We start from the raw sequence: 21343 nt of genomic DNA, 5'->3' as shown, positions 1-21343 counted from the left end.
ATATAATTCCACGTTGTTTCACTACTGAGGATTGAGTGACGGCCATGTGTCGGCCTCGTGTGCAAGGCTCGCCAATCACCGTTCTTACCGAAAGCCCGTTCTGATATAGACAGGGGGATCGGCCGATATGCGAGTTGATGGTAAACAAACCAGGAAATACGATATTGGATGCGTTTTCGTGGTATACAAACAAGATAGAAAGGATGGGGCTAATGTGACTCTGTTGTCGTACACCTAGATACCTGACTGGAAGTCAAAGCCCATCGTGAGAATCTTCCTGTTCTCTTCTTGATCATAAATTTTGTCGATGAAGAAGAAGAAGAGTAATCTAGAGAGAGGGACCAGGAATAGCAACGAGGCTGAACCAAGAAGACGCTCGGTCCACATCCAATCCCGCGTTGCTCCACCAACTACTGGCGTCTATCACAAGCTGCGTCTGGATCGGATACGCAATTGCCATATCGAAAGAGAGAAAGAGGAACCAGCCGGATCGACCCAATTGCGCATTTGTGGATGCCCTGTCGCCATCTGGACATTTCATCGTCACCATTCTTTGTACAGCTTCAAACACCACAAGCAGCGTGCAGGTGTACTTGTCGAAGACATACAGTCGAGCAGCAGCATGCGCGTCCTTGTCCCGACCTGACGAAGAGAGAAAGCTGTTGTTTGGCCGCGCAGCCAATGTCTAAGACTTGTTGAGGTACCCTTCCTTCCTCTTTCCTTTCTCCCATTGTTCACTTCACTTCCCTTCCGCTGCAGATACAGGAAAGGAATGCGACTTCCTCCCCTCCGAATCTCCACCAGCAAACAAGGAATGAAGCCGAAGACAAAGACTAACCTCACTCGCCCCTTCTAGAAACAATGGCCAAAGAAGACGAAGACGAGCCTGCGCACACGCCCGCGAAGAGGAAAGCCTCCACCAATAACGTAAACAATGGCATCAGTGGCCCTCGAACACCAACTACCGCTCGAAAGACGTCCGCGCAGAAGAATGCGACGCCCATCCGCAAAGCGTCTGCCAATGCCGCGAACAAGACGCCCAACTCCGCGCCGGCGAGGGCGAGGGGTAGTGTGAAGAAGCCTGAGCCGACTTTGCTGGGGGACTTTCTGCTGGGGAGACCGAGTCCGGCGAGGAAGTCTGTCAAGGCGCGGAGGAAGAGTCTTGATGCTGTGAAGGCGGAGATGAGGGTTAATAATGTGCAGCAGATGCAGCAGCCGGGGAAGGTGCAGGAGAGGGTTAAGCAGTGGCAGAAGAATAATGCGAAAGCTGGGGAGCCGGAGATTGAGAGGGGGTTGGATGAAATTGTGGTGGAGTATGAGACGGAGAGTGAGGTTGAGGCTGAGGTGAAGAGACCTGCTCGGAGGAAGAGTCGGACGCCGGAACCTGGATTGAGGGCTGAGAACTCGAGGACGAAGAGCAAGACGCCTGAGCCGAGACTTATGAGCGAGGATGTTTCTCCGAGACCTGGACGGCGGAAAGAGAGAGATTCTGAGCCCAAGGAGAAAGAGCCTGAGAAACCCAGAAGTAAGAGCGTGGCGCCCAAGAAGAGAGTCATTAGTGACGAACACTGGATGAAGAATAGGCGAAGAAGCCCACCCGGAAAGGGAGCCACGATTCCGAAGAATTTCTTGCAAGCAACGGCTATCAATCCTCCAGTCGAGAGAAAGATTGAAGATTGGGTGAAGCGTATGGCGAGCCCTGAACCTCCTGAGAGAGTCGAGACGCCCAAGAGGAAGGTCAGGCGAGCCGAGAGCGAGGTAAGTGAGGATAAGCCTAGGAGCAGGAAGGTTTCGAGACGAAGCCCTTCTGGTGATAGGATTCGTGTACAGCCTTCGAGGTCTCCTTCACCTGATGATAGGATTCGAATCAAGCCATCTAAAGACAGACCAAGCGGTGGCAGCAGTCGCAGTACTCCATCAAAACTCAGCGCGGCAAACGATGGTATTCGCATTCGAGCATCTGATGTGGAATCCGTTCAGTCAGAGATCCAGATCAAGAGGACTCGAAATGACGGCAGCAAGCGACGGCCAAAAGAAGAGAATGATACTCCTACTCCCACTCCTAGAAAGAAGAGCGAGCATCTTGCGCCTCCAACAGAGTCTGAGAGTCGCTCGAGAAAGACTTCCTATAATACCACCATACACGGTGACGATGCGACATCATATATGAGCCCAAGTCCGTCCAAACGCAGGAATCGCAAATCTGATGTAACTGAATCGCTCGACGAGATTCCCTTCGGCAATTCGGCCTTCAGTGTTCTGGATCTTCCCCTCGGCGCTGAAGCCAACACTATGAAGAGGGCGGAGAGACCTGAGCCAAAGCGAAATAATAGCTTTGGTGTACCAAAAGTGCTGAAGAGAGTGTATACCGAGGGCATGAAGAGAGTTCATGATACCGAGCCAGCCAGGGGAGGACCAAATCAACCACCTAGTATCGAGACCTGGTTGAACGGTACCACGGATCCTTTTACTGACCGCCCAGCTACTGCTGATGCATCTCTTCCTGTTCCAGAGTCTCCAGTCTCGCGTATGCGTAGCTTCAAGGAGGATGATCGAACAGAACGCGAACTTACTGCTGAACGAGAACATAAGCAGAAGCATCAAACTCCGAAGCCAGAGAAGGAACAGAACTTACCTGGGTCGCCCCTGAAGCGTGGAGACAACCGTGAAACTCTTCCAAGTATGGGCAATTCTCCACCTATATCGCCCTTGGGCCTGAAGAGAACTCCTGCAACCCGTATCACCTCTTCGCCCAAAGCAGCTAAGAAGTTTGATCTGAAGAATGCCATATTCGATGCCTTCAAGGGAGAATCAGCCATGGCTAAGACGGCGATTCCAAGTCCATTTGACTTCATCGGCCTTCGCGAAGGACACATTGACCCTACAGAGACAGAGTCTTCAATTGTCAGCGAGCAAGAGGACATCCCAATATACCAAGCACCAAAAACAAGCCCGCGCGCTACAGACAAGCCAGTCTTCGAAGAGAGTAAACAGACTAGGCCTTCGCACTCGTACCAAAAGCGGCCTCCTCCAGTAGCTGGCGGACCATCACTTTCGACGATTGCATCTGTGACAAGCTTCAGTAATTCTTCGTCCGCAACTTCAGATACAGGAACTGGATCAGAGCTTTCACATACCACAATCACTCAAGGCACAGTCCTCAGTGGCACTACAGGCTCCAGCCTATCTCGTGGAAGCAAGAAATCCACGAGCAAGAAAGAAGGACAAGTAGGACAGACTGGCCTGAAGAGACGTTTGACAAAGCATGCAGATCTGGTGTCAATGCTATCATTGCCCGACACGACTCAGCCAGGAAGAGCTGGAAGCATCAGATCAGCACACAGCATCCGCACGAGACGAACACGATTAGAAGACGCAACGATTGAAGATCTTCTTCGAGAAGTCGGTGAGGATGAAGTCAAGTACATGAGAGAGTTGAATACGCTTGTTGACGGTGTAATTCCTGTGTTGTTGACGTGTGTTCTCTCGAAAAGCGAGTCTGCTGTGGCTGCTGGGCTATTCGACCCCCTCGCTTATCCGTCAACAGACCCCGGCACGTCTTTCACACAACCCATTGTCGACATGGGAATTGCGCTAGAACGACTGAAAAGCTTGCACAAACGAATTCCTCTCACAGATCCAGATTCCTTTTTGCATTGGGCTGAACAAGCACTCAAGATCTACGAAGACTACCTACGTGCTTGGCGTACTGGCTTTGAAGACGTTGTTGTCAATCTCGCACCTGCTTCACGCAAAGCATCTTTGTCTAGTGAGCCCGACATGGACACCCTCCCAGTCAACCAGAACGGAGACGTTATCCGCGACAGTGGTGAGGTTGTTGACGTTGCCCATCTACTGAAAGCTCCAATGCGTCGGCTCAAGAACCTGAGTAGGGCCACGAAGGTGAGCTATGTTACTTCTATTTACTTGCTGTCCTGCTAACTCTGAATAGGGCTTTGTCATGAAGAGACCTACCAAGAAGGCTGGAGAGGTTCATGAGGGATTTGAAAGAGTCAATACATACCGCCAACGACGAGTGAAGGAAGAATACGCCCGCAGAGAAGACATGAAGGCCAACAATACTGATACAACTCGCGCGCAAGACCCAAAGACTTTACAACCTGCTGAAGGCTTTACCATTGACAGATCTCGCCAAGTTAGCATGAAGGACGTCTTCAAGTTCGACATGTCTCATTCAACTGGTCAACATCTGGTGTGCCAGGTCGAAGTCACTTTTCGGGAAGCTCAGCGCAATCTATCAACTGATCTACGTGATCCAAGCGACTTCCTCATATCACAGATTACTGAACACAAGACCTCTCTATTGTTTCCTCCGGTCCTCACATCTAATATATCAGCGCGCAAGGGAGACACCGATACAGAGCTTGTTGTCATGATTCGAGGTGGAGAAGGCAATGAGAAATGGAAGGAGCTGATCGTTCTCGAAGCAGATGAAAAGGAGGTCAGAGATGAATGGCTCGAGATCCTACCTCTTGGACCATTCCCTGGCATTGTTGTACAAAAGACCATGGAGCTTGATCCCGAGGTCTCAACCATTATCTCTGCCCCAGGAGTCGATCTAAGAAGCGTTGTTGGTACCCTCAAGAAAAAAGTCCCAGAAGAGCCACCCATTGGAGAACGCCGTCGCCGCGAGTATGAAGAAGCTAGCGCTACGAAGCAGGATATTGAAGAACCACCCTCACCTGATTTGCCACCACCGAAGTCTGAGCCTCACGGACCTATGACAAATGCCAGGAAGAAACTCGGAAATATAATCAAGCCTCTCAGCGATGATCATGTCTACGACCTTAAAGACCTCAACGATGCTTTGGCCCGCGCTGGCCACGGGAAGCTGCGAAGATTCAAGCCAGAACCTAGCCCTGCTGGTCGGCCTTATGACAATGTTACATGCCCTTTTACTGAGCTGGATTCCAAAATGGATATGGTGATGACTGGTGCTCTACCACTTCCCGACAAAGAACGACGAGTAGAGGAAGCTATGGATGAGAAACATGAGAAGAGTGGCTACATATATCAAGCTAAGAACGAGACAACTGAAGAAATGGATGGCATGCTCCAAATCCCAAAGCTACGAAAGCCAAGAGTCGAGAACAGCAGCACACCATTGAAGGAGTCTATGAGACCTGATCCAGATACTATGTCCAAGAGCCGTCCTACCACTCCACGAGATGATGGCGCACCTCCTCCACCTGCTCATCGAAGCCCGGTCACACCTCCCACATTGAAGAACATCCCTGCTATTGACAGCGCTACACCAAAGGCAAAGAATCGACGCGGATCCTCACCTCTCAAACACGAATACCAACCCTCTGCTGCATCTGGAGCCTCTTCTGGCGAAGACCTATCTACCTCATCTGATGACTATTCCACTTCTGACGATTCTCTCGATGAACTTGATCCACTTGAACGAGCAGAAGTCGACGACATGCCAGGCTCGCTCCCAGCTGAAAGTGCGATCTACGGTCGACGACAAGTTTCTCCCTCTGGTTCTCTGTACAGTCTTCCAAACGGCTCTCTTGCGCCTTCGAACTCTGCTTCTCAAGCACCATACCAGAGACCTGAGCAACCGGTATCAATGGAGCCTCAGACATTCATGGCCATGGTCACCTATTGGAACGGAAATAAATGGGAGGATATTCATACAGTGCCCTGCAAAGTAACAGTTGGACCTGGATGGATCGACACTTACGAGGCCGAGAATCATTATGCTGGACTTGGACGAGACGACTTCGATGCTTCAACTACATCTCTCATCACTGCGGAAGCTGCTGTCAAGAATCCTCTTGTTTGCCAAGACCTCACTCCAAATGTCCCAATCTATTCCAGCAACGCAATCGACGTCCAAGTCCGTTCGCAAATGGCTACTAGATCTCGGTTCCAGAAGGTTAATCATATCCAGTACCGACATTTAACGCCGCTCGATGCCCGAAGATTCTACGCTACAGTCAAATATGCGTCCACAAAGAACAAAAAGTGGATCGCACTTTCACAGGAGCGGATGTTCAATGATTTCGGTCCGAAGGAGCCCGCCGCCGCCGAGCGCCGCCGTGGTTGGCTGTTCAGAAAGAGAAGCTTCCGCCGGGACGGAGCGGAGCCAGAGATCGGTGCACCAGCAAGTGTGGGAGATTCAACCAGCTCCTCACCTCTCAAGCGATTCCGCGGAGGCGGACTTTTCAATATTGGAAAGTCCTCAGTCTCTCGGGTCCCTGGTGGCACTGCAGGATCCTCTGCTCCGACCAGCTCGTCTGGTTTCTCCAATGTCAGTCCTCCGGACACCCCTGGCGGGAGCCAGGCTCCTTCGACCAGCTTCTGGGGCTCGCGGTCCGCCACCATGGGGACCAAAGATATCCCAATCCTGCTGTACTCGCGGGTGCGGCACAACTGGGCCCCGCACGGACAAGCCCTGCTGTCGGTATCCGACCCCCAGCCCGGACAACACCAGGCTTCTTCTCTCGATCACGGGAAGAAGAAGCACATCCTGGTGACCCTGAAGCCGGTGGGCAAGTCCCACCGCGGACGGGTCATCATCGATGAGGTGCTGGGAGCGGACGCCTTCAGCAGAGGCGGGAACACGGGGATCTTTGTCACGATCTGGCGGGACATCGTGGACGAGCGGGGCCGGGTGGGCATCATGCCCACGTACGGCGGGGTCAGCGGGCGGACGGAGAAGTGGTGCTTCCAGAGTGGGAGGCAGGGGGATTGTGGGTGGATCTACACTCTGCTGAAGAGTGTAGTGGATTTGGAGGGGATGTAGGGTGGTGGGGTGGGGTGGGTGCGTGTCTGGTTTGGGGTGCGAGATTGGGGGTGGGTGTAATGATGTTACGAGTTTGTTGTGGAGTTTTGTAGATATTGTATAGTAGGGGGGTGGGGTGGGGGCGTTTAGACGGGGTGGGTGGTGTTTGTGTGAATTCATTGTTCGTTCTTTTGTGTGTGAATTTGTGTTTTTTTCGTGTTTGTGATTGTGGACGTGATTGTGCATGTGGTTTTTAGCTGAAGAAGTCTAGAAATGTGAAAAAGGATTGATAATTCTGATTATACGTAGGTTGTGGAATGGTTGTGGGGAGTGATTTAGGAATCTAGGGTTGAGGAATTTTTGTAAAAGGTGGAATTTCTTGGATGTCCTAAGATTCTGCCGTATTTGAAATTAGTATTTAAGGTAATTTCTATTGGTTTTCTCTAGATTTCCTAGGATTATATTGTGCTTATGCGCACTTTACGTTGTGGAAATTAATGATTAACTTAGTTTATATAGATGTCTTTTTTAAGTGTCCTAGGATTCTATAGTGCCTTTCAACGTAATATGTTAAAGGGATCAAAATTCGAATATTCTGCATAAAGATAGCTTTAAATATCCTGGGACTTATAGATTTTATAAGTATTATTTTAAACCTAGATATGCTTAATACTAGTTTTTCTTTATTTGCATCCTTTAAATATCCTTGATGTGCAAATTTAGTATAGACCTTTATTGTAAAATTTGAATACTTATTACTCTTCCTTGAATTCTATATCTCTAGTTATTATAGATTTTTAGGGAGATCAGAGTCGGTGGGTTCTTTCGTTTCTTCTTTTTTGTGGTTGTTTGTTGCTATCAAACTACTTTGCTTTCTAAAACTTCTTGTTGCAAAGGATAGATGATCAAAACAATTTCTTTCTTCAAAGAGAAAACCGTACTTGGGTAGATGAATCTGTGTCACATGTTACTATACTTTGCTTGTAATAGGACTTTACATAAAATTGAATGTCTCTTTGATACCAAAATAGAGGAAGAAGAATTAGTTTAGTAACTTATTCAGAAGTCTTAGAGTAGTGCCGGTTTATCAGAGTTTTAATTCATCGCCTAAGGAATAGAATGCGGATGAGCTGATGCATATTTTCAGAGAGTTTTGGAAGAGTGATATAAAATGTTGATACTCATGAGGATGTGAGGACATGCGTAGGGGAAAGGGGTTAATCAAATCATGGTTAGCAGAGATGGAAAAAGTGTTGGGGGCGGTGATGTAGCTAGTGCTGGGACAACTAAGCATCTTCTCTATGTTAGACCCAAGCCCAGAATCATCGAGGAACGCAGATACTCGGCAATGGAGAATTAGATGGAATGTTGCGAGATAGAGATTTTGTGCAGAGTATGAGCCCTTGACGGAGGGGGGCTGATTTGGTCATCGCTTCAGGAGTGGTGGGACATGCCAAGACTTTAGCCGAGGTTTGGAAAGGGGTAGTGGGGGCTGTGGAGGTTGTGGGGTTCAAGGGTTAAAGGTACTGGAAGAAGAAATAATGAGTTAGAAGATGTCGGTAAAGATGACCAAATCACATCTTTGATGTATCCTTGTAAGAAGATGATGGATTGGATCATAAGAAGTCAATCTTCACAGTGATTAGACCTAGAATTACACTAAGAATTGGGGATTTGAAGACACTATCGCTACAGAATTAGTGGGCAACACAGAATGGCAGATTCAAATATGTGGACTACTAAACTGAAATCATGAGAGAGCTGCCTTAGAAGTGTAAGAGCCACCTAAGATCTTGCATCTCAATTATAAACGAGCTTCATTTCTCAAGAATTTTCCTTAAGACTGTGAAGACCTAAAGTGATATATCTTATACTCCGACTAGTACAATGGCTTACTTCTGGGTTGTGTTTTCATTGGAGTCACTTGGAGGGAACGATTATGCATGGCATTGAGCTCGATATTAGTCACCTCTACAGTTGCCTAGCAGAAAGCGTGATGCTCCCTATGCGTTCATTGTCATGGCTATCTAAGAGACCATAGCTGCTCAAAGCTCAAAACGATATGACCGAGCACCTCATTCGATGCACCATATCTTGATCTAAGCTCTCCAAACTACAGTCAAAAGCAAGTGATTGACCACTAATGGCACCAAATCTCCCTTTCGTGTAATCAATTGCTGCCTGGGCGCAAGCGGTTTCGCTCCTTATGGGCTGTATCCTCTAGAATGGAGTTCATTCGATGGAACTTACCAGCAGCCAAGGCACAAGCACTCAATTTCTCATGTGCCTCCTTGGCCTCAACTCCCTTGGAGTACTTGGTCCACAGAGCTCGAATCTCGAGGTAAGCCCGCTCGAAAGCTTCATCCTTCGACTTGTCGTGGGTGTATGCGGTCTTGAAGTAACAGGCAACCATAGAACCCCACATGTTGTATAGGGAGATGAACTTGGGGAAAGGGATACCCTTAGGGTTGAGGGCAACATGGTAGACGTATTCGAAGTCAGCGAGTTCCTCCTTTGTCTTCAAGTACCCACCAACCCACAAATCTCTGTCAGCAAGGTAGTTGCCACGGTGAACAGCGTCATTCTTAGCAATGATCAAGTACTTGTCGGGATCACCTCGGACAACTCTCATGTCACCATTAACCCAAGTTCGCTTCACGGCTTCAAGAAATCCTCTACGAACTGCAACACCGACTTGGAAGAGTGGATCCTTCTCTTCAAGCTCGCGCTTTAGCTTGGCAACAGCAGTCTTGGCTGTAGTATTCTCCTTTTTGACAGCCTCAAGTGCAGCAGACAATGCGTCGAGATCGAGGTTCTTGTCCTTCAAAGTCTTGTATTCGTGGTCCAATTCCTTCATACGTCGGTGCAGCTTGAGGATCTCGCGAATGACAACGCCGCCTTTTCCACCATGATCATCTCGAGTCGGGAGGATGGCAAGAACTTCGGGAATGGTCATGACTTGCTCGGCAATGTACCGATCCTTGAGCTTCTTCGCCAAGAGGACTTCTTTGCTCTCCATGACGGCTTCCTTGTGTGCCACCGAAGTCGAGACAACCTCCTCAAAAGCAGCCTTTACCTTGGACTTGAAGTTGGTCAAATCGTTCTCCAGCTTTTCAGCTCGCAGATTATGCTTCTTGGCGTCGGCAATAGCACTGGCAAGCTGTTGTACCGCTGCCTCGTCATGGTGAACAATTCTAATGGCCCCGGATTGCTTGGACAACTCGACAAGAACGGGGGATGCGGTAATGTTTCCATTTGTATCCTCGACTTGGTCGTCTCTGGTATCCTTGTCTTCCGGTGTGAGAGCCAGAGGCGTAACAGCGGTGATTCCAACAGCGGTGTCGGAGCTGACTTCAATTTGTACTGTGACACAGCTCGCAACCTTGTCTTCGCTGCCAGAAACCCCTGAGGACTTGTTTGTGTCGGGCATCGCAGTGGGAAGGTCGACCGCAGATATATCGACATCGACTTGACAATCGCCGATGCCGGTATCGAGAGCGGCAAGAATCTGAGAAGCAACATCCTGACCAGAATCAGCATCGTATTCTTTTTGGTTTTCAAGAGAGTCACATACCATGAAAGACTTAACGCTCTCTCTCTCCTTCTTAAATGCTTCCTTGAAAAGCTCCACAAGCTTCTTCTCCTTTCGTGCAGCAAGCTTTGATTGCCAGAGCTTCTCCGCAGTTTCGACAGCCTTCTCGAGAGCCTCATCGTCGTCAGATTCAGCATCACTTCCAAGAGCCTCACAATCAATGGACTTCGTGTCTTGACGTTGCTGTTTAGTATTCGTAAGTAGATCTGAACATACACAAACGGTGAGTAACTTGCCTTCTTCTCCTTAGCTAGAGACTCGTTGTGCTTCATAAGCAAGCCATCGGAATGAGAATTGATTTCGGCATCAAGTGAATTGAAGTCGATCTTGTTCAAGTCATTGAAGGAAGATAGCAATTGAGGCTTCAAGGTATCAACCTCATTGCTAATCTTAAGGTAGCTCTTGCTCGTAGCCATTGTCGCAAAGCCAGTACTGTTTGTTCTCAAGGTCGAAGCTTTTGAGGTTGAGGAAAGAGTCGGAAAGAAGATGGGTAAGGCAAGGTAGAAGGAGAAGGTGGGGTAGGTGCTGAGCAAGATGCCTAGGAGAAGGCTAAGCTAAGCGAAGGTAATATCAGAAGCTAAACCTCTTGCAGTTGGGTGAAGGAGAGCGCAATTTTGAAGTTGAGCTCTTGACTTGCAAGAATAACATAGTTTTTAATCATTTCCTTCATTTTTGCAAGAGAATTCATTGTAGAATTGAGCTAGACTTCTTAAGTACTCATTGTTGTAGCGGAGCCCAGTACTCTCAAAACAACATTAAGCGTTTGTGCCTAGCATGAGTGGCAAAGGATATTACAGCCTTAATTGCAGTTTCCGGCTGGTTGAGTGATGACCATTACCGATAAACTGTCGTGGTTAACTATATTTGCCATAGTTTCACTGTAAATTTCCGGGCCGATAATGACACTAACTTTTCACATGAGATTCGCCTATGGTTCAAGGAATACTCACAGTAATCATGTAAAAGAACAGTCAACTCATCAGTATGACTAGTTGGGTAATGATAATCACTCGGAATAATTTTACTATAGCTGAGAAACTGCCCCCTTTACCTCTCAACAATCCGACTTGAGCACCTTATCCCCAGAGAGGAGGCATCCAGGACGAGTCTCCATGACGCTCACTGAGGCCTTCGAGAAAGTAAGTGGTCTAGTGTCATCACCATCATAAATCTTGAAGAGCTACACAAAAATTTTTTATTGGTCATGTATTTTCTTGACTGTGATTTGGTTGGATTGAGTTTTTCGGGCACATAGAAGTGTGTCCTTTGACGGCTAAAGCCCCTGACAAAAGAAATCGCCCTGTTGACCAGACCCCGTTCCTAAACCTCGAAGCTAAACATCCTCCATGCTTTCTCTCATTGTCCTCATATCATTCTAGACATCTTTGAGCTGAGTTAGCTAGGATTCAAAATGCTTATGCAATTGTCTGCGTACCTGAGAAGAATGTGTGAAAGTTTCCGCAGTCGATCGATTATGTTCTCGTAACTGGTCGCTTTCCGCGACGAGACAGAATAAGTGTCTGAAGTCTTCTGTGCTTGACGCTACTCATTGCGTCCAGAAGTGCAAGAGCGTTCGTCTTTTCGCGCAGATATCTTTCAATAGCTTTATGGTCGTTTCCATAAATCTTTTTAGCAGCTTCGTAGAGTCTCCAAAAAGCTTTCCAGGCTTCGCTGAAATGAGAATCGTCGTCCTTATCAGAGCTCAAGAAACTTCCCGCATGATAACTGATCATAGAACCATTCATGTTGCGAACCTTGATGCCAAGAGGGCTGAACTTTTGTCCCAAAGTGCTGCCGTAAACCACGGGAAACCATTCGACGATATGTGGCGGGAGGAGTTTTAGCTCGCCGAGCAAGTTGTCCAACTCCCATTGACCATCATGGGTAATCATGTTGCGTGCCTTGATTGCTGCCCGATTATGCTTGATGTCGGGGACGCCGTAAAGCTTTGCAATACATTTGCCAGTGTCGTACTGCACACAATTTGAGATCCAGCCAATCCGAACCTTCGCAAGAGCATCGCCTACTTTGCCAAACTTCGCCAAGAGGTCCTTAGACTTTGAATGCTCTGATTGTTCTTTTGAAAGTTGATTGCGCAACTCTCCGTTTTCGGATTCTTGGGACTCAGATACTCGCTCGAGGACTTCTACTTCAGCCTGAAGGTCAATGATACGAAGAGAGGCCTTTTTAAGGTTCAACTCCTTTTGGGCAACTTGAGCTCGGAGGTTGGCAATCTCGAGGGCTGGCTCTTGACTTGAGATGCTACTCGTGGATGCCGTGGTATTCGAATCAAGAAGCGTGGACTCTTGAGATGCGATCTCATTGATGTCTTTCTCCTCCTGAATCCAATGGTCAGTTCTTGCAGGATTGTGGGACTTTATAAACAGAATAGATCTTATCTTACCAGATCTGTTCCTTCATAGCTTGAAGTTGAAGCAGGCTGCTCGAGCTGGCTCAATAATGGCAAAGGATCCATTTCGATAGCAGATCCTCACAATCTTGACGAGGTTGGGTAGGATTCAGTGGGAGGATGATTCTTGTCTGACAATTGTAGGTAGTCGTGGATCGTTGCCCGTTGAAAGAAGGAAGAGGACCACGATCGAGGAGTGGGAGATCGCTGTTTGATAACGTTAAGTTCCACGATAGTCCAAATCAAGTAAGACTCGAAACGAGCCGGCTTCGCCAAACTTGAAGTCGGAATTTTCAGCTGCAAGATCGTGGCCTCCATCACAGCCTCGACCTAGGATTTACAACAACATCTCCAGGAACCTCGACCACAAAAACCGCTATCTGTATTGCTGGTGGCACGTCCACTTCAACGTGTACTATTACAATCACTGCGTAAGTAAATTTATCGCTCCTTCTGAATGTTCATTCTTTCTAAAACGTAAACCAGATTCGGTAGAAGACGAGAGCTTTCCAAAGTACGGAGCACCATGGAAGACCCAAGACAACAACAGCTTATGGCTCTCCAAGCCGACATCAGCCGTATCACCCAAGCGCTAATTGAAGAGAACGCTTCTTTGAAGCTGCAAGTCAACCAATTGAGGGAAGAGAAGAGTGCACTGGTGTCACGAAATCGAGAACTGGGGGTAAGAGAAGAAACCCTGAAGCTGGATAAAAATACTCTTGAATTGGAGGATGGGACCCTGAAGGAGAAAGTCAAGCTACAAGATCCTCTTGTGAAGAACGCTGCCCTCGTGCGACGACGATTGTACGAGCGAACAAAAGAACTAAGAGGCCACGGACAAGCAAATGAGGCTATGGTCGAGGCTGGTAATCGAGCAGCACACCGAGGAGACTATTTCGCCGACCTTGCAATGTTCAAGCTGGGTTACATGAAGAGTGAGCAACCGCTCCCGGACCCTCGCATGGCAGAGACTGCCTTCGAAAGAGTCAACAAGTTAGTCTTTAAAGAGTTGTACGGTAGCTCTGTTGACCACCCGGACAACCCGGACCACAACTTGGAGCTCATCATGCAGTTGTGCGAGTCTTCTTCGAAGTTACTCCAGTATATGAACCTCGAGGCGACTATAGCACTCTCATCTCCAACGACCCTTACTGCACCATCAGACATCTTACTACACAGCACACTGAGTGTTCACAGGCAAGCTTGCGTTCGCATTTTCAAGCAGGCGAATACATCTGACTTGTTCGCTGCGCTCGATACCGATGCCAATCTGGAAGTGAGTCTAGAAGAAGTAAGACAAATAACTGAACGAGTAGTCCGGAACGGTAAAGGTCGTAGTCACTCGAGAAGAATGGAGGCTCGAGTTCCTTCAAACCTTGGCTAGCCTTCGATTCGAGATTGGGCAAAGTTTACCGTGGAAGCTGACACGATGTGGAAGGAGGGTTTGTAGGATATGCAAGAGACTGCTATTGGGCGAGCAAGAAGTGTACGACTTGCGTGATAGGCGATATTGTGTGCGCGATATACGGAGGGAATGGATGAGGATATGCCGCACAATCCCAAAGAGGAATCAAGAGCATCCTCGCAGGCTGTTGACTCTTGGTGCAAGGAACGATTTGAGAGAATTCCTTACATATCCCGAATGGAAATTCCTTCTGCCTATCTCCTGAGCCGTTATGATTTGCACCTGATACAGTTTCTCTGAGGTGAAATACTTGCATGAAAGAAATCAATTGCCTACTGGGTCTTGAAGTGGCTAAGTTTACATGATCTGCACTTGATTTAGTGGATTTAGGTCGTCTAGGTCGCTCTGTTTGTATTAGCTATATTTGCTGTTCGTGATGAAATGCATGGTTCATATAACCGCTGCCTCCATCGGCGGTATCTTGGGAAAGCCTTATGACAAACAGCCTTGAACTCCTACTCCACTTCCTACTTTGTCGACCTAATGGGACCTCCAGGTGATCTTCTTGGAAGTATGTATGTTATTCTCACGAACATCCTGACAGCCAGTTTCGTTGTCACTCTGATACCAATACACCAAGTCGAATGCTCACATTTCTCTCGTCTGAACAGCCATGGTTGTTAATCCGTCATCTTTGGCGTGCACCGACCAGATCATGACTATCTTATGGCTAAAAGGCAGATAGTATGGGCCGGTTCCGATCTGCACGCTACCGAGACACAGAATGAACATCTTCGGAACGGGCACACACTAATATATTCATCTCGCCATAGACACAAAGATCCCATTCAGCTCATCATCTGCTCTAGCAAAGGGGTTGTTCAGTAGCTCAGACCATATCCTTTGGAGTTACTACAATCAAAAGTGACATGCCTTCTTGATGACTTGAGATTTGGGACAGAAGCTGGAGAGTACACGTGGAGTGCACGAAAAGCGTTCTGTAGGTTGTGATTGTAGTCAAGTAGGTGTTTGGTACCTCGAAGAACAGAATATAATATTCGGTGTCATCTGGGAAGTGTTAGTTTGTACTGTCTCGCATAGGAACAATAAGGAGTAGATGGGGGAAAACATTACAGCACAGCTTTGTTAATGTTCGACAGGTTCGAGACTTAAATCTGGATTCTTTGCTTGGAAAGTAGCAGTGCATTGCATATTTGGAACACGACGGGTAGCAAGATCACAAGCAGGGGAGAGAAAGCGTGGTCGTAGCGATGCCATAGCCATTTTCACACCCAATTGAAACTAAATTCGAATACCGGTTCACAATCAGGGTCTTCTGCCAATGCATGGCTAAGCAATGCTTTCTTCACTTCCGTGCATGTCGAAGCAGTGGATAGCTTACCACTCTTGCTTGCCCACCCTATCTTACTGGCTTCTTCTCTTCTGGAATTTTTCTCCCACTTTGCATCCCACTCTGCGAATGGAGAGTCCGGTGCCTCAGCAGTATTGGACAAAGTCGACTCTGGGTGTGCAGCATCTTCGTGAAGCAGCAGATTAGCGACAAAGCGAACGCCGGTCCGTAGAGGTACACGGATGATGTCGATGGAATTTAGGTCTTCATCCCTTGCTAAAGGCAAGGCCTCATGCTTCAAAGTCTCGAAACTGATTGGTGCACTAAGCTTGTCTTCTTTTCCAGTGCGAATCAAGAGGATGCTCTGGTGCTTGGCAACATTATCGTAGTGACGAAATCCATCTACCTGCCTTTCCATAGCCTCTTCGACATATATGTACTCATCGAATACAGTGATCAATGCCTCGAAGAGAGGATGAAGCCTGAAATACCGCGAATCAATCTCTTTTCCCATTCTCGGGCTTCTCAAAAGCTCTTGGGCTTGAGCGTATATACACCTGTGTCCGTACAATATCTCTGGAATAGTTGTCGCACTTTTGGCCTTAACGCTTATGGGAGCAGCAAAGAAATCGTGGAGCTGAACATATGGCTGCCTGCCGAGAGCCTCTGTCCAGTATTTGAAGATACTGCCCAGTATGGCAAGTCCGTTACCATCACGAGGGATGGTTTGTGCTGATTCCATCCAATAAAAGGCGGTGGCTTTGTTGCACATCATCACTTCATTTCCTATGCCCTTGGTTATACAAGGCGACCCGCTCTTGATAAACTCTGCTTGAATCATTCGAGATCCATCGGAGCCCCATGTCGACCAGGAAGGCGACCACCAAAATTGGGCTTGGAGCCAGTAGCTGTGGCGATCACTGGCAAGGGAATCGCGCTTCATTAGTCTTCTCACATCTGCGATTTCTTCGGGTGTGAGAATCCCCAAGTCTTCTAACATCGCAGGAGTATCGGCTTTTGGCTTTGATGTTTGAGAAGGCGAATCCGGTTCCGGTGCCTCAGTAGAGATAGATGGGCGTGCTGTATCCATGTTCTTGCGCTTGGGCTGGAGGTAGTGGTTTGGAATTGCGCATAAAGTCTGACGGTAGCATACAGGCGATGACACTGGATCGGGGATTAGTAAAGTGGTTCGAATGTTGAGCAAGACGACATTTATAGTGCGAAAATCGGCGTTTGGACTGGTGGCCAAGCTAGCATGTTTTAGCCTCACTGGACTTGGTTTCGACTGGAAGGTCGTAGGAGGGGAAAAAAAGAAGATCAGAGAGCTGGAACATACATTTTCAAGGTCACGAATAAGGATTGTTCCACTTGGATGCGTGATAAAGGCTTTTGTAAGACTGAAGGAAAGTTGTTGCCCTGGTAATTGGAGTGACTAAGCATGCATTCGCAAACCTCACTTTGACTGACCACAAATTTTCCAAATCCTCCCAAATTCTAACAACTTACCAAAATGGAGTCCACAACTACCCCGAAAAAGATTGTTGTAGCTTCTAAAAACCCTGTCAAGATCGCTGCAGCGCTTGGGGGATTTCAAGCCATGTTCCCAAACACCATCTACACGACAGAAGGGATCACTGTCCCGTCAGGTGTACCGGAGCAACCGTGAAACTCTCCAAGGCGCTCTCAACAGAGCTCAGAATGCTCGAACACAAGAACCAGCAGCAGACTTCTGGGTCGGCATCGAAGGTGGTGTGGAAGACACGTTGGAGCAAACAGCAGGCAGTCTTCAGTCATTTGCTTGGGTGGTCGTGATCGGCCGCGAGGATGGGAAGACTGGGAAAGCCAGGACGGCGACGTTCTATCAGCCTGAGGAGGTGGCAAGGCTAGTGCGTGGGGGAATGGAGTTGGGACATGCTGATGATGCGGTATTTGGGAGAAGCAATTCGAAGCAGGCTAATGGGAGTGTTGGTTTGCTGACTGGAGATGTGATCGGGAGGGAGGTCTATTATATGCAAGCTGTGGTCCTGGCGTTGATTCCTTTCAAGAACGCAACTTTGAAGTTCTCATGAGTGGAAGTAGGTATCGAGAGGTTTGTCAATTGAGTGTTTTGGACTGATATCTGGGCACTATCCAGGCACGGATAGTCCTCCTATCTTTGAAGTCTTTGCTTGCTTACGAGGACTGATGATTTCAAAGATCCCCGGAGTCTGGTCTTCGTGTTTTTGTGATGCTTGGTAGAAATTGTTCATCGATATTTCACCGACCACGCTTGCCTCTACCCCGTCCGCCTCCCCTTCCGCCGCGTGTGCTCGAGCTTCTCCTTGGGCCTTCGATGTTAAAGATATCCTTCTTGCTTAAGTTCAATGTACCACCAGAGAATTTCCCAATGCCAGGTCCTCCAACCCCTCTGTCCCTCTTGCCATCAGTGTTCTTCTTCATCTTTGCCTTCTCCAAAATGATCCCATTCTCCCTCGCTTCTCTCCGTCTCTTCTCTTCTTTTTCGGTCTGCTTCGCAATGATTCCTCTTCTGTGGGACATTGGCATTTTCTCTTGCTTCAAAATAGACATTTTCGATCCCAATGCTTGTAAGCGTAATTCGGTTGCTTTATGGCGATTAGTTCCGTTGAGTGTTGGGTTCTTTGAGGATTCGAGGAGGTGGGACTCTGCAAGCAGCCGTTGCAATGCGAGGTCTTTCTTCAGGTTGGCTGCTTCGGACGGATCGTCGTCTTCGACCAAACCGGGTTTATCTCGTATTAGAGACTGTCCTGGATTGCTGGAAGGAGGTTTAGAAGTCTATACATGTTAGTAGAGGGCCGATTTCTCAGCTGCAGAAAATACCATGAATGCTTTGAGCTCTTCTTTCGACATGGCTGATATCCGCAACTGCGTATCTGTATGCTCTACCACCTGTACCACGTTTTCATCACCATCAGAGATTCCATCCCAGTCAGACTGCTCGTCTTGTTCATCATCGAGTTCCTCTACTACAGTCTTCGGTTTCGGAATGATAGGTAATGGTTGAAATTGTGCCTCGAAATGACGGCGAAATATTTCTTGCGCATCCAGCTCGGTCTCTTCTCGTTCATCACTCGATATACGTGGAGATTTGTTTGACAAATTTGCAACTTCTCGCTTTCGCTTCCCAAGAGTCGGTGCCATTGTTGTGTGTGGAGGAATGATTGAATGAAGCATCAAAATATTTCAAGCATCAGTAAGTTCTGCCGCGATACACCGCCTTCACAACCAACTTTAAAATTTGCCCCGCCATAACACTTCCCACAACACTTACAGTTACTGAAGATGACGAAATTCAGACCTTGCATTGACTTACACTCCGGACAAGTCAAGCAGATTGTTGGTGGTACGTTGACTACTGCTTCGGCTGACCTCAAAACGAATTATATCTCCAAGTTACCCGCCAGCCATTTCGCGAAGCTCTACAAGGACAATGGGTTAGCTGGTGCGCATGTCATCATGCTGGGACCAGGCAATGAAAAGGCTGCCAGAGAGGCATTATTGGAGTGGAGAGACGGGCTGCAGATTGGAGGTGGTATCACGGATGAGAATGCAAGGCAATGGATTGAATGGGGTGCTGAAAGGGTATGTTCGAAATCCAGGGTCCTCTAGGATATCTGCTAACTTCAGTAGTAGGTCATAATAACCTCTTTCCTCTTTCCGTCTGGCAAGTTCTCACAAGAGCGTCTCCATTCTGTCCTCAAAGCTCTCGGAGGCGACAAGGAGAAGCTTGTCATTGATCTTAGCTGCCGGCGAAAGGACAATACTTGGTTCGTCGCAATGAACAAATGGCAGACCATCACGGACATGGAAGTAAATGAAGGTAAGAATCCCCGCGAGCTGAAGTCAAGAACGAAATTGACGTCTTTAGCATCCATCAAATCCCTCGAACCCTACTGCTCAGAGTTTCTGATCCATGCAGCCGACAATGAAGGTCTCCAGAAAGGCATCGACGAGGAGTTGGTCGAGAAGCTGGCACAATGGTGCAGTATACCGGTAACATATGCAGGCGGAGGGAGAAATCTCCAAGACTTAGACCATGTCAAGCTGTTGAGCAATGGCCGGGTCGACTTAACAATTGGTAGTGCTCTTGATGTCTTCGGCGGATCAGGAGTCACCTTTGACGAATGTGTGCGATGGAACCAGGCACAATTGAAGCCCTATAATTATCACGGCTCACGAACTTGTTTTTGATTGAGTGATCCAGACTGCAAATTCTAGCAATTTGTGAGACTGTCAGCAAATCAATCAAGTGCTCAAGAGGACGTGAAGCATTTCAGTTCATGCTGATCAATGGAGCTTCTTGATTGAACTATGTATACATGCAATAGCTGACTTATACTAGTACTTGATCCCACATCGATCCAAGCAAGACCTTGCCCCAAGAGCGAACGCAGGTGGGATCGTAGTCGCGAATTGTGCAATGTTGGTGTGGTCCAAGAAGGTTGGAAAGCCAAGATCAGCATCCACGATATCAGGATTCAATCCGAAGAAGTTCTGTGCTGTGCGACTCAACCCTGGATCATCACTACCAAATGCCGCAATGAACACTGCAGGTTCACAGTTGTCATTGAATTCGTAATGAATACTCCCCATTGGGAAAATTGCTCCTTCGTATTGGTCGAGGACGGTCGTGAGTTCAGTGTCCTCACCCTCCTCCTGAATGAATCCTGTCTTTACATTCCCTCCCGAGGCAATGGTCAAGAATTCTGTGGCTCGTGGATGGGTGTGGGGCGTGTTCATGCCGCAGGGGTTCATAAATCCAACTGAAGCAGCAACTCCAAGACCAATAAGTGCTGGAAAGTTCTTGCGGTTGGCAAGTACGCCAGATCCACCACGGCCAGTGCCTCCACCTGGACTGGGGTTCACGGCCAAGTTGAAGTTGTATTTGAAGTACGCATCTGATGGTCCCTGGTTCTTCAGGATCGTAAAGCGATCGACGACTGTCGGAGCGAGCTCCAGTTCTTCTGTCAAAGTTTTGTTATACGCTGGGTTCGTAGTGTTGATTGACCGAGATTCGAGGCGGATCGTGGCTCCAAGGCCAAATGAAGCAAGGCCGAGAAGCCCGATGTTCAAAAGTACCGCGTACATTATGAGAAGGTGCTGAACAACGTTATTGAGAGGATCTATTCAAGAAATATACGATTCCGTAGATACCTGACTGTGTCTTGGAATTCAGTAACCTGGATGGGAATTTCGAAGAGGGATTCACGTCTTATACCTAGGTACGCAGCTGAAGCATGCAATGCAAGCTTTAGTCTCAACAAATCCTTGCCACGATGCACAAGGTAGCAAATGTTCAGAGCCATACTTTCCAAAGTTGCCCCAGCCAGCCCTTCTCCAATCCATGATTTCCTTGATTTCGGTTGACATCCCGCTTCTTGGGATTTATCTAGCAGGGATTTTATTTTAGCGGGGCCAGTCGGTGTTTAGTGCGCTTCAGCCCAGAATGCACCTCACTGCAAGCGCTTACCGCCAGATCCTTTGAAAGGAGGCTGAGTTTGGCTTTTGATGCGTCTCGTGCGGGGCCGAAATCCGAGCACATAGGAAAATGCTTGCCATTGGTCTGTGTGCGACCCGTCCATTGGCTAGACGTTCAAATCGTGTGTGGCGGCATGCTCATTGAATCTGTCAGCATCTGGAACGTACGGTTAGCCACTATCGCTTGTCTGAGGGTATTCAGGGGCCGTGGCCGTAAGTTCTTGCCCCAAATGATCGTCGTAATCAATAAATATAGCATCACTACAACGCGGCCCCTATTCTGTTCTTGGTGGGAGAGGGTGCTTTAGGTGTGACCATTTTTCCTCGAGGAAAAC

The 21343-nt window shown here is 48.0% G+C and overlaps 9 protein-coding genes across 9 annotated transcripts; 4 read left to right on the top strand and 5 right to left on the bottom strand.

The window, feature by feature from the left end:
* Nucleotides 1-494: 494 nt before the first annotated feature.
* Nucleotides 495-6775, top strand: LY89DRAFT_652505 (uncharacterized protein; the record flags this gene model as incomplete). The annotated part of the gene is made up of 3 exons (XM_018212202.1): nt 495-700; nt 857-3903; nt 3953-6775. Exons 2-3 carry the CDS (start codon nt 862-864, stop codon nt 6773-6775), a joined length of 5865 nt encoding a protein of 1954 aa, XP_018067429.1. The 5' UTR covers nt 495-700; nt 857-861.
* Nucleotides 6776-8924: 2149 nt separating this feature from the next.
* LY89DRAFT_737969 (uncharacterized protein) lies at nt 8925-10762 on the bottom strand (the record flags this gene model as incomplete). Its single annotated transcript, XM_018220315.1, has 3 exons — nt 8925-10277; nt 10329-10519; nt 10579-10762. 3 exons carry the CDS (start codon nt 10760-10762, stop codon nt 8925-8927), a joined length of 1728 nt encoding a protein of 575 aa, XP_018067428.1.
* Nucleotides 10763-11818: 1056 nt separating this feature from the next.
* LY89DRAFT_673171 (uncharacterized protein) lies at nt 11819-12822 on the bottom strand (the record flags this gene model as incomplete). Its single annotated transcript, XM_018213341.1, has 2 exons — nt 11819-12721; nt 12751-12822. The coding sequence occupies 2 exons, from the start codon at nt 12820-12822 to the stop codon at nt 11819-11821; spliced, it is 975 nt and encodes a 324-aa protein (XP_018067427.1).
* Nucleotides 12823-13282: 460 nt separating this feature from the next.
* Nucleotides 13283-14140, top strand: LY89DRAFT_737967 (uncharacterized protein; the record flags this gene model as incomplete). Its single annotated transcript, XM_018220314.1, has 1 exon — nt 13283-14140. One exon carries the CDS (start codon nt 13283-13285, stop codon nt 14138-14140), a length of 858 nt encoding a protein of 285 aa, XP_018067426.1.
* Nucleotides 14141-15215: 1075 nt separating this feature from the next.
* LY89DRAFT_200413 (uncharacterized protein) lies at nt 15216-16877 on the bottom strand. The gene is made up of 5 exons (XM_018205783.1): nt 16849-16877; nt 15923-16676; nt 15564-15823; nt 15296-15497; nt 15216-15229 (listed from the first exon to the last, which is right to left on the bottom strand). The coding sequence occupies exons 2-4, from the start codon at nt 16600-16602 to the stop codon at nt 15448-15450; spliced, it is 990 nt and encodes a 329-aa protein (XP_018067425.1). The 5' UTR covers nt 16603-16676; nt 16849-16877; the 3' UTR covers nt 15216-15229; nt 15296-15447.
* Nucleotides 16878-17022: 145 nt separating this feature from the next.
* On the top strand, nt 17023-17750 carry LY89DRAFT_709511 (NTPase; the record flags this gene model as incomplete). Its single annotated transcript, XM_018217766.1, has 2 exons — nt 17023-17158; nt 17190-17750. 2 exons carry the CDS (start codon nt 17023-17025, stop codon nt 17579-17581), a joined length of 528 nt encoding a protein of 175 aa, XP_018067424.1. The 3' UTR covers nt 17582-17750.
* Nucleotides 17751-17768: 18 nt separating this feature from the next.
* Nucleotides 17769-18671, bottom strand: LY89DRAFT_592510 (uncharacterized protein; the record flags this gene model as incomplete). Its single annotated transcript, XM_018209703.1, has 2 exons — nt 17769-18305; nt 18351-18671. 2 exons carry the CDS (start codon nt 18669-18671, stop codon nt 17769-17771), a joined length of 858 nt encoding a protein of 285 aa, XP_018067423.1.
* Nucleotides 18672-18800: 129 nt separating this feature from the next.
* On the top strand, nt 18801-19757 carry LY89DRAFT_200398 (Phosphoribosylformimino-5-aminoimidazole carboxamide ribotide isomerase). The gene is made up of 3 exons (XM_018205782.1): nt 18801-19112; nt 19164-19350; nt 19399-19757. The coding sequence occupies exons 1-3, from the start codon at nt 18813-18815 to the stop codon at nt 19719-19721; spliced, it is 810 nt and encodes a 269-aa protein (XP_018067422.1). The 5' UTR covers nt 18801-18812; the 3' UTR covers nt 19722-19757.
* A 37-nt stretch (nt 19758-19794) lies between these two features.
* Nucleotides 19795-21152, bottom strand: LY89DRAFT_200389 (RmlC-like cupin). Its single transcript, XM_018205781.1, has 3 exons — nt 20749-21152; nt 20685-20688; nt 19795-20630 (listed from the first exon to the last, which is right to left on the bottom strand). Exons 1-3 carry the CDS (start codon nt 20898-20900, stop codon nt 19869-19871), a joined length of 918 nt encoding a protein of 305 aa, XP_018067421.1. The 5' UTR covers nt 20901-21152; the 3' UTR covers nt 19795-19868.
* Between the last annotated feature and the right edge of the window lie 191 nt (nt 21153-21343).

This window comes from Mollisia scopiformis, assembly GCF_001500285.1.
Source record: "Mollisia scopiformis unplaced genomic scaffold LY89scaffold_20, whole genome shotgun sequence".
NCBI classification, from domain to species: Eukaryota; Fungi; Ascomycota; class Leotiomycetes; order Helotiales; family Mollisiaceae; genus Mollisia; species Mollisia scopiformis.
Note: the sequence above shows the minus strand (reverse complement) of the source record. Positions and strands in the feature narration are given on the sequence as shown.

Coding starts and splice junctions, on each gene's coding strand:
- LY89DRAFT_200413 (XM_018205783.1), bottom strand. CDS start 16,602: ATGGATACAGCACGCCCATCTATCTCTACTGAGGCACCGGAACCGGAT. Junction 15,824..15,922: donor GTCGAAGAGGCTATGGAAAG/GCAGGTAGATGG, acceptor TGCACCAATCAG/TTTCGAGACTTTGAAGCATG. Junction 15,498..15,563: donor AGGGTGGGCAAGCAAGAGTG/GTAAGCTATCCA, acceptor ATGCATTGGCAG/AAGACCCTGATTGTGAACCG.
- LY89DRAFT_200398 (XM_018205782.1), top strand. CDS start 18,813: ATGACGAAATTCAGACCTTGCATTGACTTACACTCCGGACAAGTCAAG. Junction 19,113..19,163: donor TTGAATGGGGTGCTGAAAGG/GTATGTTCGAAA, acceptor CTTCAGTAGTAG/GTCATAATAACCTCTTTCCT. Junction 19,351..19,398: donor GGACATGGAAGTAAATGAAG/GTAAGAATCCCC, acceptor TGACGTCTTTAG/CATCCATCAAATCCCTCGAA.
- LY89DRAFT_200389 (XM_018205781.1), bottom strand. CDS start 20,900: ATGTCAACCGAAATCAAGGAAATCATGGATTGGAGAAGGGCTGGCTGG.